The sequence below is a fragment of the Echinops telfairi genome, unplaced genomic scaffold (genome assembly GCF_000313985.2).
Source record: "Echinops telfairi isolate 266 unplaced genomic scaffold, ASM31398v2 ScPeMD7_5592;HRSCAF=6446, whole genome shotgun sequence".
NCBI classification, from domain to species: Eukaryota; Metazoa; Chordata; class Mammalia; order Afrosoricida; family Tenrecidae; genus Echinops; species Echinops telfairi.
Window position 1 is genome coordinate 10190068 of NW_022109491.1, and position 13891 is coordinate 10203958.

Below are 13891 nucleotides of genomic sequence, written 5' to 3' on the forward strand. Positions count from 1 at the left end.
CTTATAAAAAAAAGAAGGCCGCGTCTAAGATTTTCTGAATTGTCTTTCTCAAAGCTTAACCTTTAAAAGAACTTAGATCCGGGCCTGCAAGTTCACCCACCTAATGGGACCTGTTTTAACAGGTGTTAAAACAAAGAAAACTGGCCTGGGTAGAAGGCAATGTGGAGTGGTGAGGACTGCGGCAAACCAGAGGCTGTGTGTTCTGAGCAGGACTTGGCAGGTTACAGGCTGGATGCCTGTTTTTTGTAAATGAGGTTTATTGGAATGCAGCCCCACCTGCTCATTTAATCACTGTTTATGGCTGCTTTTGCCTGCCTTCCCTTCTGCACAAGGTCCCTAGTTTGCACTCAACCCCATCCAGCTGCCCAGGAAGGCAGGTCTAAGGATCTGCTTCCGTAAAGAGAACAGCTGAGAACACTCTATGAAGCAGTTTCATTCTGTAGCACCTGAAGTTGTGCTGTGCACGTGGTGGTGGGGGAGGGGAATGTCACAAGAAGAAACAAACAAACACAAAAAGGATCAGCGAAGGGGCTAATGAGGGACGCAGAGCTTCTAAAGGAATGTCCGAGAGGGGGAGAGCTTTGATCTGAGATGGAAGGATATGTGGATGCTGACTAGATGCTAACTGGAGAAGGACACCATGTAAACTCAGCGAAAAGGAGGGAGGTCCCCAAGGAGATGGATGGACACCGTGGCTGCAGCCAGGGGCTCAGGCACAGGAACAAGGATAAGGATGGTGCCGGGGCTGTGCAGAGGGTCACGGTGTGTCAGAACCGACTTGGCGGCACCGGACAACTAGGCGGCGGAGGAGGGAGGGGAGAGCAGTTTGGGCACAGGCAGCAGCAGATGCCAAGGCCCTGCAGCAGAGAGAGCGTGGCAAGAATGAGGCAGAGAAGCCAACTGGGTCTGAGGAACAGAAAGCATGCAGGTGGGTGGTGGGAGATGAGGTGGATTGGCAGAGAACACAGGGGTCCCAGACGGAGACTCGTGGGTCAGATTAAGGGTCGGGTCTTCTGAGCAACAGGAAGCCTTGGGAGGGTTTTAAGTGGGGTTTTCCATCATCGAGCTCAAAACCAGTCTGACCATGGAAAACCTTGGACTTGCAAACAAACATGTTTGCACAGTGGATTTCACAAAGCAAGAGCTCAGATGGGTTTGGTAACCATAGAGACGGCCGAGGGATACCAACAATTAGGATAATGAAGCCACTGGGCATTATGCATGGCATTTGTCCTGTGGGAGCTTTGAGTGGCGTGGGCTGATGATAGGTACTGGACACTACATTAGGTGGCCCGGGGTGTGCGTCAATGAGCCCCAGGGAATGCACAACTGAGGGCCTTGTGTCATAGCAACCCTTGAACCAGAGGGTCTTTCTCTTAGGTATTTCAAATGGGACCCCAATTGTGTGTGTGTGTGTGTGTGTGTGTGTGTGGGGCTGGGGGAAGGAAAAGAAACAGGAAGAATGTGTGTGGGGGGGGTGGCGCTGGGGGAAGGAAAAGAAAGAGGAAGAATGTTTTCTATCCACCAAGTACACTCACAAACAAGATCTGACTTAATCTTAGGAAGCATTCAACAAACTAGACCAAATCAGCCCCATTGTGACAACGATCCAGCTGAAATGATGGTCAGTGTCACATGACACTCAAGGCCAGGCACTGTGGCTGCCTGCCCAGTCGCTCAGCTCCCTCCTTGCTGTAAGGAGCATGTCTCCATCCATCAGGGACCCACGCAACTGCCAGACCCTCACTTTTCGGGCTTCCTCTGCAGCCAAGACAAAGATCCATGATCCAATCAAGGCCAACATCCTGGAGGACAAGTCTGATGGGGAAAGGAGGGACTCCCAGGAAAGAGACTAGGAGAGCTGCCTCCTGGAAATCAACCTCAGGCTGGTGTGGTGTGCAGCCAGAGGTCAGACGTGGCCTCCACACCATTTCTTCCCCCTGCAAGGCTTCCTCCTGGGCCAGCCTTGGACTCAGAGAAGGCTCAGGACTGAAAGTAGAAGCCCTACCCTCTCTAGTCCTTGGCCATTCTACCAGAGGCTGCTGTCCATTCTGCAGCCAGAGGCAGAGGTCTCCAGGGGATGCTCCGGGGCAGTCACCCCATTTTGCAGCGGCTTTTCTTCTAGCAAGAGACTCCTTTGAAACCAGGGCAGTGTCCCTCCCCTTTTCAGCTCCCAACCTGTCCTCAGCGTCACCGTGCTGCTGCTGGCCCTTGTCCAGCCTAACCCTGGCCTGGGTCTGTTTTCTCTGCTTGGAAGCCCAGCACCCTACTACTCGCCCACCTGGGGAGGTTTTCACAACCTGGAAACACCGATGAGCACTCTCTGGTCCTGGCCAACACCACAGCAGAGGGCTCAGCTGTGCTTGCTGTGTTTGAGATGGCTCTCAGACCCAGAGGAATGACTTTGATGGAAATGGTAGGTTTGTCTTTCAAAACCCTATGTGACTGGGTTCACACTGTATCCATTAGCATAGCGAAAACTCCTTCTATGATGGGATGCTAACCACAGGCATGGAGTCCAGAATTATAATACATCCTTATAGGGAATGGAGGCTAGAAGGGCCATACAATTGACATCTCATCAACCTTTGATATTTTTGTTTTCAGCGTGAGCAAAATTCTGTATTGTAATCCAAAGCTCCTGGATTAGCTTTGCCTGGAGCAAGCAGATCCCAAGAGCAAACATTTGTTTCTATACTCCAACACCGCCTAGATCCTCTCTCTTGATTTGGCCTCCTCCACAAACTCACCACTCCCACTCTCCTTAGTAAGTGCGCACCCTGAACCTCACTGTCCTTTTTCATGAAATGACGTGTCATCATTTAACCTCACCGCTCCTTCGGACATTCAATCGATGGCTGTCACTATACTCGATCCTCATGGGCCGCAGATTCTGTTTGTGCATGCCGCCACTCACTGGGACTTACCGGTCTCCCCAGAGTCAATACTTGGGGTGCTTTGCAGTCGTTTGAGGATGTGCCTGGGGAAGGGAAACATTTGAATTGTCCAAAACACACATTTCCAGCTGAGGCCAAACAAGGGCGACACCCTGCCGTTGTTTCCACTGGCATATTGCAAACAAGTGTGTGTTTTACTGATTCATTTATTATTTTCCAATTCAGTGCTTTTTTGTTGATTTTGTTGTTAATATGGCTTCGAGGCATAGTAGTGTCAAGAGCTCCTTAGCCCAAGGTAGTTAGTTATGCCTCCAGAATCTAATAAATCTATTTAGAAAAAGAAAGAAAACAACAACTTTGTTCAGACATGAGTGCCATTGGCCACCAATTTAATGTTAATTAATCAATAACATATATTAAATAAGGTGCCTAGAAACACATAAAGCAATGTTATGTGTTGGTTTAGGATTCCCGGAGGCAACGTGGTCAAAGAATTTGGCTGCTGCTTCTCGAAAGATGCAGCAATCTGCTTTCCTAAAGATTTACAGCCTAGGAAGCCTTATGGGAAATCCTATCCTATCCTACCCTATAGGGTCACTATGAGACAAATTAAAACAACAGCAATGGGTTTGGTTCGTCTTGATTCATTGGTTGACTGATGAGTGTTGTGACCAGAGGCTCACAGGAACCTTAGGAACAAGGGCTCAGTATCTGCCAATTCAGTGTTCGAGGTAACCTTATACAACACAACTATAGATTATCATAACACTAAAACTCAGGAGTTGTTTTAGGGTAGGTGCCCGGAAATGTTCAAAATAATTTTAGGAGAATATTAAGTCTTAAACAGGACAGACAAGACACGTCATCTGGATGCGGGAGACCGGTGGCATGAGGTCCTAGTGATATCCAAGGGTTTGCTGAGATTCCAAGACTTGATTGACAGAAAACCAATACGTCACACTTGCGAGGGTGACGACAAAAGTGGAAACAGGACCATAATTGGGACAAGCACACTGTATTACACAGAAGGGCTTACAAGATCGGTCCTGGGCCTTCTGACCAAGCTAGTCAGGGGAGACTCAGGAGTAGGGGTTCCCAGTAAGGGGTGCATATCAATGATACGCCTAGGCAAGCCCCTAAGGGAGTCTGCCCCTCCCCTGGCGGGTCAGAGAGGTGCAGGTGCACTTTCCAGTGCACTCTGCATGCAGTTAAGACTGTTCACGTCCCTGGTCCACAGGCAGAAGAAATTCCATGGAGGCATGTATCTAACCCACATGCCAACAGACCTGGGGCTTTCACTGCCATCCATGGCTTTGTGCAAAACGGGTGCTCGCAATTCAAGCTCTAAGACAGAGTCAAGGGACAAAGTGTGTGACTTCTTTGGATGCCAAAAGCAAAAAATAGGTACGTTTCTTGGGCTGGGGAGCGGAATCACTTCCGCGGGCCGGAAGTGTCGGAGGCGGAGCGGTAGGCAGAGCCGAGGAAGGCCGAGCATTTCCGGAGGTAGCCGAAGGCTCGCCGACAGCTTCCGGAGAGAGCCGAGGGAGGCCGAGCATTTCCGGAGGTAGCCGAAGGATCGCCGACAGCTTCCGGAGAGAGCCGAGGGAGGCCGAGCATTTCCGGAGCTAGCCGAAGGCTCGCCGACAGCTTCCGGAGAGAGCCGAGGAAGGCCGAGGGAGGCCGAGCATTTCCGGAGGTAGCCGAAGGATCGCCGACAGTTTCCGGAGAGAGCCGAGGGAGGCCGAGCATTTCCGGAGGTAGCCGAAGGATCGCCGACAGCTTCCGGAGAGAGCCGAGGGACTCCGAGCGGCGGCGAGAGGCGCGACGAACATGGCGGCCCCCAGTGGTCCGTCGGTGGAGACGCGCGAGGAGCCGGCGCCCGAGGAGCCGACGCCCGAGGCCGCAGCCCGGGAGCGGAGCCAGCGGCTCCTGAGCGGCCTGGAGCTGGTGAAGCAGGGCGCCGAGGCGCGCGTGTTCCGAGGCCCCTTTCTGGGCCGCGCGGCCGTGGTCAAGCACCGCTTCCCCAAGGGCTACCGGCACCCGGCGCTGGAGGGGCGGCTCCGGCGGCGGACGGTGCAGGAGGCGCGGGCGCTGTTCCGCTGTCGCCGCGCAGGTAGGGCAGGTCCCTGGGCGCCGAGGCCCGGAGACCGCGGGGAGGGCCGCCCTGTGCTCGGTGCTGCGGCCGGCCTCCGTTTCTCCACTCGCACCCTTCGCCGTCCCTCTCCGTTCTCTTTAGGAAGCCTCGTGGCCCCGTGGCAGCGAGCGTTGGCTCTGGCCCCGTGCTTCCAGGCTCACACCGGGATCTGCACTCGTGCTCCGTGCCCTCCTGGTGATGAGCCCCCTACCCACCCGTGTTTTCCCCGTCGGCACCTCTCCTGAGCTCCAATGTCGATCCTGACTCTCATTCGTTTTTGTTAGGCTTTCTCAGGTACATTTATGGGGGAAGGTAGCCACATTCAACAACGTCTACGCAATTGTTCGGTAACCCTGGACACGGTCTTTACAAGGCCTTCTTTACGCGCCCGCCCGTCCATGCACCGTTCTCCTTCTTTATCTTTGCTGCCCAGTACTTGCTGATCGACGGATTTCATCTCAGACTCCCTGCTATCAGTCGACTCAGACACGGTGGCTCTAAAGGACAGGGTAGGCCTGCCCCTGGGGGTTCCTGAGATGATCACTCGTTACAGACGGGTGCCTCTTGTTGGGAGTCAGAAGGTTCGTGTTTCGACCTCTGGGTAGCGGATGGTTTAGAACTGCTGACCTACCCGCTGGCAGCTGGGCTCCAGTACCAAACACCAAACTCACTGCTGACTGACAGCGACCCCTGTGGGTTTCCAAGACTGTCACTGTGTAAGAGTAGACGGCCCAGTCTTTCTCCTGTGGGACTTCTGGTGGTTTTGAACTGCCAACCATTCAGATTGCAGCCCAGCTGGTAACCGTTATACCACCAGGACTCCAATAGATTCCCCCCTCCCCCCCTTTTTATAAAGGGGCACAGTCTTCACTGGTGATACTCAGATGATTTGTTTTCTTAGCCTGTTGTTTAGCCTTGGAGGTGAACTGGAAGGCTAGTTTTAATTTCTGGCTAGAAACCATTTCTGGCCAATATTATTGGGGAGTCCTCCAGTCTGTATTAAAGCTTAAATTCTGAGCATCGGATGGCAGGGCTGTGAACCACAGGGTCAGCAGTTCAAAGCCATGGGAGAAAGATGAGGCTTTCTGTTCCTGTGCTAGTCTGGGTGACTAGAGAAACAAACTCACGGGCACACATATGTGTAAGAGAGAGTTTATACAAAAGTTTAATGTACATTACGAACGCATCCCAACCCAGTCCAGTCCAAGCCCATAAATCCGATATTAGCCCATATGTCTGACACCAATCGATAAAGTCTTCTTCAGCCTCATGAAACACGTGCAATGACGCCAAAGGCAGGAAGATCACGGGCCAGTGGGTAGAAAGTCTTTGGATCCAGTCGCGTTGTAACCATCCCAGCGCTGGCAGGAGTCTCCATGTGGCTTCTCCAGCTTCCAGGACTGCATCAGGGTAGGTCCATGTGACTTCTCCTCAGGGATGTCTCGCAGGGAGTCAGCAGAGAGAAATGTCTCTAGCCTCCAAAGAGGAAAATACAAGAGTTCTCAGAAGAAGGCCATGCCCACACAGAAGCCTTATTGGTTATATCTTGATTGACAGGTCAGACTCCACCCCTTCACTTGTAATCCTCTCAGATTGACATCAGATGATGTAACTGCCACAATTCCCATAAAGAGTTAGTGTCGAAACCAGTCGGGACACTTCTGCCCTGTCCTGTAGGGTCATAACTGTATTCTGTGGCAGTGAGTGAGCGGGTTAGTTATGGATGTCAGTGAAGCCTCAAATCCATTTGCAGAGCCCCCATGTGGATTAAGCCTCCACTGAATTCCTTCTGACCATTGACCAGGGATGTGAACAGTCTTGCCCTCAGGCAGAGTACATTAGACAGTGGGTTACATGCATCCCCCTGACCAGCCCAAGGAGGGGCAGTCTCCCTTAGGGTCGTGCCTGGGTGTGTCCTTGATGTAGAACATCATACTAGGGTCCCCTAATCCTGAGTCCTGCCTCGACTAATCTTGCAAGCTCTTCTGTGTAATACAGTGTGCATGTCCTAATCGTGGTCCCACCCCTACTTCTTTTGTCCCACCTGTAAGTGTGATGTATTGACCAGCTGCCAGTCATGCTTCTGTGACAGTCTCCTTTGCCTTCCCAGGTCATTTTGCCCTGGAACCTCAGCGAATCCTTGGATACCATTATGACCGCTTGCTAATGACCTCCCTCATCCAGAGGATGTGTTTTTGTCTTTGTCCCAATTAGGGCTTAATAGATATTCTCCTAAAATTGTACTTGAGATTTGAGGTCTTCGTACTCTGAAATGTGTCACAACTGGTCCAGTAAGGCTTTTTAAAAGGAATTTGAGGTTCTGGTCCATCTGTTATGCCCTCATCAGAGTGTGTGGCGCCATCTCGCTCATCTGGTCTCAGGGTGGGTGGGGCCCCGGATGGTGTGGACTCGTGTTTGGTTTCCTTGTTTCGATTTTGCTCCCGGTGAGATGAGTAGCGACCAGTGAGTGTGGTTCAGGTAGCTGCTCCAAGACTTGCATTGTACGACACTGCTCACCGAACTAGGATGTAGCACATCAGCCTGCTGAGTTTATCCGGTCAGTTGGCCAAGATGCCCCGAGAGGCTCTTCTCATTCATCACTTGTGAGAAACAGGCTCTCTGCGTTCAGATTCCAATTCTACTTCATTTGTAGTCAGCCTTGTGGTGGTGACATCATCTGGTGTCAGTTTGGGAGTTGAGAGGATTAAGAGTGAAGGGGTGGAGTCTAGTCTGTCAATCAGGTCTTAGTTAATAAGGGTGCCGTGTGGGCATGGCCTTCTCCTGAGAATTCTGGGAACTCCGGTCGTTTCCCTCCTTGGAGGCAGGAGACATACTCTCTCTCTACTCACTCCTTGAGAGACACTCTACTGACAAGACACATGGCACTACGCTGATAGACCCCATGCCCTGGGAACAGGAGGAGCCACGTGGGGACCCCTGCCAGTGCTGAGATGCTTCTACCACCACTGGCCTGTGATCTTCCTGCATTCGGGGTCATTGCATGTGTTGCCTGAGTCTGAAGAGGACTTTATAGATGGTATCAGACATATGGGCTGATATTGGAATTATGGACTTGATCTGGACTGGGCTGGGATGTTTTCTCAATACTCAACTGCTCTTGTATATAAAGCTCTTTCTTATGCACATATGAATGTCTGAATTTGTTTCTCTAGTCCACCCAGACCAGCACAAGCCGTCAGCCAGTTCTTTCACCTCTCTGGGCCTCCGTATGAAGTAGAATTAATGGTGACACACTGATGTCAGAGGTGTTGAGACAATGAGATGACATATGCTAACCATGTGCCTGGCACAAAATAAAAACCAGCTGTCAGGGAGCCAATTCTGACTCATAGGGACCCCTTAGGACACAGGAGAGCTGCCCGGTGGGTTCTGAGGCTGTAAATCTTTCGAGGAGCAAAAGGCCTCATCTTGCTCCATTAGAGCAGCCGGTGGGGTCAGGCTGCCGACCTTGCAGTTAGCCTCCCAACACAACACCCCGACACCAGGGCGCCTTGCACAAAGAACACACGCAGGTTTATGAAATCATCCCCCCACCCCTTCATTAAAACGGTATTGTTCATGCACCCACCACCACAAGTCTTGTTTTCAGATCTGAAATTGAGGCTCCTGAGGGGTTGTGACTTGTAAAGGCAGGCTTCGGAATTCTTCCACACGTCCTACCTTTCTTTCTCTTGATTGTAGGCACCTGCTGTGTGCATCAGAAAGTGGGTGGGTGCTGGCGTGGGGGTGGGATGGAGTAGTGACTAAGCAGACACAGCTCTGGATTTAAGAAAGTTACTTGTGTTCATATTTTCCATTTTCATCCTCTCTCAGATGTAAGCTCCTTTCAGCCTGGTTACTTCGGGATCCAGCTCCACTGGTAATGCCTCTGTGTCTACAGTGCCCTGAGCCTGGCTGACACTTGATAGTCATGTACTGATAGCACTCGTTGGAGGTATTGTTTCCACCAGGGAAGCTGATTGACTCTGATGGCGTTGCCAGTCTTGCCCCCTAACAATCCGACTTCAGGACAGAAAGTGCACTCTGGTCCTGCTCCATCCTCACCACCCTCGCTCTGCGTGAGCCCATTGTTGCAGCCACTACCAGTCCGTCTCTTCGAGAGTCTCCCTCTTGTGCTGACCCTCCCCCTTACCAAGCTTGCCCCCCCCTAACGTGGCGAAAGTACGTGAGACCACGTCTCACTCTCCTCTGGCTGAAACCGAAGGTGGGTTCAGAATGGAATGTCCCAGCTACCGGACTGTAGGTGGCTGTGAGCAGAGTGGTCTTGACGGCAATGAGTGAGGGGATGAACTGATCGGGAAGGGCGCTGGGATTTGAACCCTGCCCTTTCTGGCACCAAAGCCACCACACTGTCTCAGCCACCATACTGCATGGTCTCCCGTTAGTGTCCTGGTCAGGCAGAAGCGACTGACTAGACCGTCCCCCCCCACCCCCCATCAGCTCCCATTAGTATTTATAGGGATAGGGAGTGGTGGTCACCAGTGAAGCCCAGTGGTAAAGGATGGTGTGGGGAAGCAGGAGAACACTTGGGCACAGTCCTGCAGAGGAAGTTTCCAGATGACTTAAGCTGTACCAGGCCACACCCTTTCTCAGTTCTTTTTCTTGAAATAAGCAGAGAACTGACCATCAGAACATTGGCTCAATCTTTGAGAACTCAGCTCCCCACTTCCAAAAGGAAAATGAGCCCAACCCAATAATGGCCTATGTCTTGGTTGCAGGGATATCTGCCCCCGTGGTCTTCTTTGTGGACTATGCCTCCAACTGCCTCTACATGGAAGAGATCGCAGACTCGGTGACTGTCCGAGATTACATTCAGTCCACCCTGGGGTCTGAGAACGCACCCCAGAGCCTCTCCCGCTTGGCCTCAGCCATGGGGCAGGTGCTGGGGCGGATGCACGATGAGGACCTCATTCACGGTGACCTCACGACCTCAAACATGCTCCTGAAAGGCCCCCCGGAGCAGCTGAACATTGTGCTCATCGACTTCGGGCTCAGCTTCATTTCAGCACTTCCCGAAGATAAGGGGGTAGACCTCTATGTCCTGGAGAAAGCTTTCCTCAGCACCCATCCCAACACGGAGCCTGTGTTTGAGGCGTTTCTGCAGAGCTACTCCGCGTCGTCCAGAAAGGCCAAGCCCGTGCTGAAGAAGCTGGACGAAGTGCGCCTGAGGGGGAGGAAGAGGTCCATGATCGGATAAAAGGGAGCGGCTGACAGCTGCCCGCGCTCGGCACTTCTTTTAAGGTCATTTTGAAAGGCTGCTGTGAATCTAAGCGGAGACCAAAATAAAGGTGTTGAGAGATTTCTAAGTGGCGCGTGTGGTCATGCTCGAGAAAGCGTCTTTTTCCGCAGTTGACTGTCCTGAACTCACCGCCATCCGATCAGTGCTGACTCCTAGGACCTCCTGTGGGTTTCCAAGACCGGAACCGTGTGCGGGAGTAGAAAGCCCAGTCTCGCACTCGCGAAGCAGCTCAGCTTGTAACGACTACACCAAGACCCGCTTACTCGTCAGCCTTGTTGTTAATAAAATTAAGTATGAAATCAGTCGAGGCGAGGCATTCGCCCCGGTCGCAGCGTGCACACCGTAGGCCCATGGGCTCTGGCACTCAGAAACGTGGAAGCACATAGGGCATTCTTCCTCTTCAGACCTTTGCTAGCCCTTGAATCTAGCGTGTGTAGGCACCCTGGTGGCGCAGTGGTTCCGTCCCTGAGCGCGGAGTGATAGGCCAGTGGTGTGAGCCCCCGGCCCCTCTGGGGAAGAAGGATCAGGCAGTCTGCTGCACCCATAAAGTGCACAGAGTAAGCAGCTGAGACAGATGGACGGCAAGTGCTGTGGGCAGGGATGTGATCCTGAATAGCCAGGTCAGAGTGAGTGAGCAGAGCCGGAGAATGGGGCCGGTAAGGAAAGGCAGACATGCCAGGTGATGGGGGAGGGTGCTCCAGGAGGTGCAGGTCACGAAGGAGGAGCATCACGGAGGGACAGACAGACAGCAGGGTCGTTGAGGCAGCCCGCAGGGAGGGGGTTCATCGGCGAGGGCTCCATCGCAGAAGGCCTGCTGACAAACTGGGGTTTCATTTGCCTTGGGACACAAAGGGCTTTAAGTGGGGTGACAGCTGAGTCATGTTTTGAAAGGAGCACACGTTGCTGGTAGGACAAGAGCAGAAGCAAGAACCAGGGAGGAGGCTTTCCCAGTGGGCCGATGGAGGGGTGCTGTTGGCCTGGCAGGGAGGCAGTGGGAGCATGTCACAACCCTGAGGGCAGTGGGGAACACCGGCCTGGGCAGAAGTAACGTCACGGAAGCAGCTAGGACGGTGGTTCTCAGCCTTCCTGATGCCGTCACCCTTTCATGCAGTTCCTCGTGGTGACTCCCCAACCATAAAGTTATCTTCGTTGCTACTTCATCACTGTCATTTTGCTACTGTTATGAATAGGGTGACCCCTGTGAAAGGGTCATTTGACACCCCCCCCCATGGGTCGCAACCCACAGGTTGAGAACCGCTGAGCTAGGCTCTTCTCTTTCAAGCATTCAGGGAGGGCAAGGGACTGGAGGAATGCAGTGCTCCCAGGAGCATCTGTGTACTTGGCCGTGGGCCTGTGGTAGGATCTTGGGGTTCCCAAACATTCCTAGGCAACTGCATTCCTTCCTGGCTTGCAGTCAGTGCATAGCAGGGATGGGCCCACAACAGCAACTTGGTGTAGCCACCACGCCCTCACTGGACAGGGGAAATGTGGAACGCCACGTGCAGAGTAGTAGCGTTTCAGTGAGCAGTTACAGAGGAGACAACTGAGGCACTGAGATCTTGGCCAAAGCTACACAACAGAGCCAGGGCAATGAGATGTGACACTTGAGAGGTGGCCAACACAGATGCCAGGTGCTGGTTATATAGGTGACCATGTTCACCCCACATGCTGGCCTGGTGGGACCAGGGGTGGGGGGTGTTTCTGGGAGAGGGTGGGGAGCACCTCTGGCAGAACCAGTTGTGTGACCTATGGCTTCTCTGAGGCAGCTTTTTCTGAAGTCGATCTTCAGCTTTTCTCCGGAGTCCCTCTGGGTAGACTGGAACCTCCCACGTCAGGTAGCAGGCAGGTGCATCAACAGGGCACCGCCAGTGCCGACTCCATGGGAGACACCACTCGCATTTGTGAAGGTGTGTAGGTTTGATTTCTGAGATACAACCAAGCAAACCCTGATACCTGGCCCCAGTTCCAATAAAACTTTATTGACAACAACAGCTGGCCCAACAGCCATAGTTTGCCCATTGGTTTTTCCAAAACATTGTGTGACAATCTGGATTACTGAAATGTTAGGTGTCCCCTGAAATGTGATGCCCCCCTGGAAGGTGCCTCACCTGTCTGGGTAGCTCTGTCCCTGCTGGGACTAGGAGTCTTTGGGGTGCCCTGAATTCATGGCACCCTACAGACAGGACCAGAGCCAGGAGAAGTGGCTCTCCTCGACCACCAGAGGTCGCAAGTTGCTCCCTCTGCGAAGTGCCAGGAGGAGGGCGCTGCTTCCCTTGTGGCTCTCCCTCCTCTCTTCTGTTCTTTCCCGCTCCTTCCTTTCCAGCGTGTTCTTTTCCTCCCACTGCCTCCTCCACCCTCCAGCTTATTCTATCCGCACCCAGCCGAGCAGAATCCTTCCTGGCTCATGCCTCCTCCACCTGCCCTCCCCCTCCGCTCTGCCTTGGCTACACGCAGTTCTGCGTTGGACCCCGAAAAGCGATGGGCTGAGACTGGGGACCCTTGGCCCCTCGCTAGCCTGAGCCCCCTCTCTCGGCCCCACATCCCTAGCCAACCCATGAACAAATCCCGCCCGCCTCATTTTCAGATGTGGTCAGGAGAGAGGCTACCTCGGGGGAGGGCTAGCGACCTGGGAAGACTGGGGGCGTCTGGGGGAGAGGGCCAAGTTCGCGTTCTGGAGCGGGGCGCTGTGCACACGAGCGAGTCTGGTTTGTAGACCTTGACAGCCGCACATGCGCTCGTATGCCGGAGACTTCAATACATGGATGGATGGATGCGTTGATCAGGATCGACCCCGACACCAACCTCGCATACTTGCCCTTTGGGGGGACTGTGATTTTTTTTTTGCCTGAGCCACTGCAGCAGCAGTCCCCCTGCCTGCCCCCCAGCCGGAGGGAGTCCACCCCACCCTATGTGTGCTTCCTCTACCGGATGGATGGGCGGTCCTCCCCTCCCCACAACTGCCGGAAGAATCGGGCTCAAATCCCAATTCACACCTTGGACGCCTGCTCTCAGAACAGCCTGCCGCCCCAACACCCTTCCCTCTTCCGCGGGCCTGCGCCCCTCTGTTCTCTGCCCCTTCCGATCGCAGCCCCGCCTCCCCACTGCTCTTCGCTCCAGCGACCTGCAGGGGCGCCACCGAGCCGTGTCCCCAACTCCTGCCTCCAGCTCGGGGTCCCCATTCCGGGCCAGAGAGAAGGCACTGACCGCGAGCCCACCACGCGAGGGAGGTGCCCGCGCTATTGGGCACGCAGAGCCGGCACGGCGTTCAGTACAATGCTTACGAGCTTGTTCTAGTCGTTTTTGTTTTTGTAGGAGCTTGGTTTCTGATTTTTACTATTTATTGAGAATCAGGTGAAGGGACGCAGGGCAGATCATCCGTTTTCCATTCCCCACTGCGCCGTGCTTTGTTTCCACTCAGCCAATGCAGTGCCCTGGGCTCTCATTCGCATTTCTCTGGGTTTTTCCTGTTTCTGTGCCTCCTCCGTTCCTACCCTCTGGGCTTCGTCCAGGGGTAAAGGCTGCCCCTTTTTTAGCTTAAATTGTTAATTATTCCTTGGCTTATATTTTTGAGTTAATGTTATCATAAGAGGACTTAAAAGG

General features: G+C 53.3%; 2 protein-coding genes across 2 annotated transcripts in view; one reads left to right on the forward strand and one right to left on the reverse strand.

The window, feature by feature from the left end:
• Nucleotides 1–4729, reverse strand: part of SLC2A10 (solute carrier family 2 member 10) — a 29346-nt gene extending 24617 nt beyond the window's left edge. Inside the window, exons 1-2 of the mRNA XM_045295485.1 lie at nt 4584–4729; nt 4333–4483 (exon numbers count right to left, since the gene is read on the reverse strand). Coding sequence (XP_045151420.1) covers nt 4333–4483; nt 4584–4729 — 297 coding nt within the window. The remainder of the gene's footprint in view (nt 1–4332; nt 4484–4583) is intronic.
• Nucleotides 4695–10593, forward strand: TP53RK (TP53 regulating kinase). The gene is made up of 2 exons (XM_004698308.2): nt 4695–5010; nt 9771–10593. The coding sequence occupies exons 1-2, from the start codon at nt 4728–4730 to the stop codon at nt 10247–10249; spliced, it is 762 nt and encodes a 253-aa protein (XP_004698365.1). The 5' UTR covers nt 4695–4727; the 3' UTR covers nt 10250–10593.
• The last annotated feature ends 3298 nt before the right edge of the window (nt 10594–13891 follow it).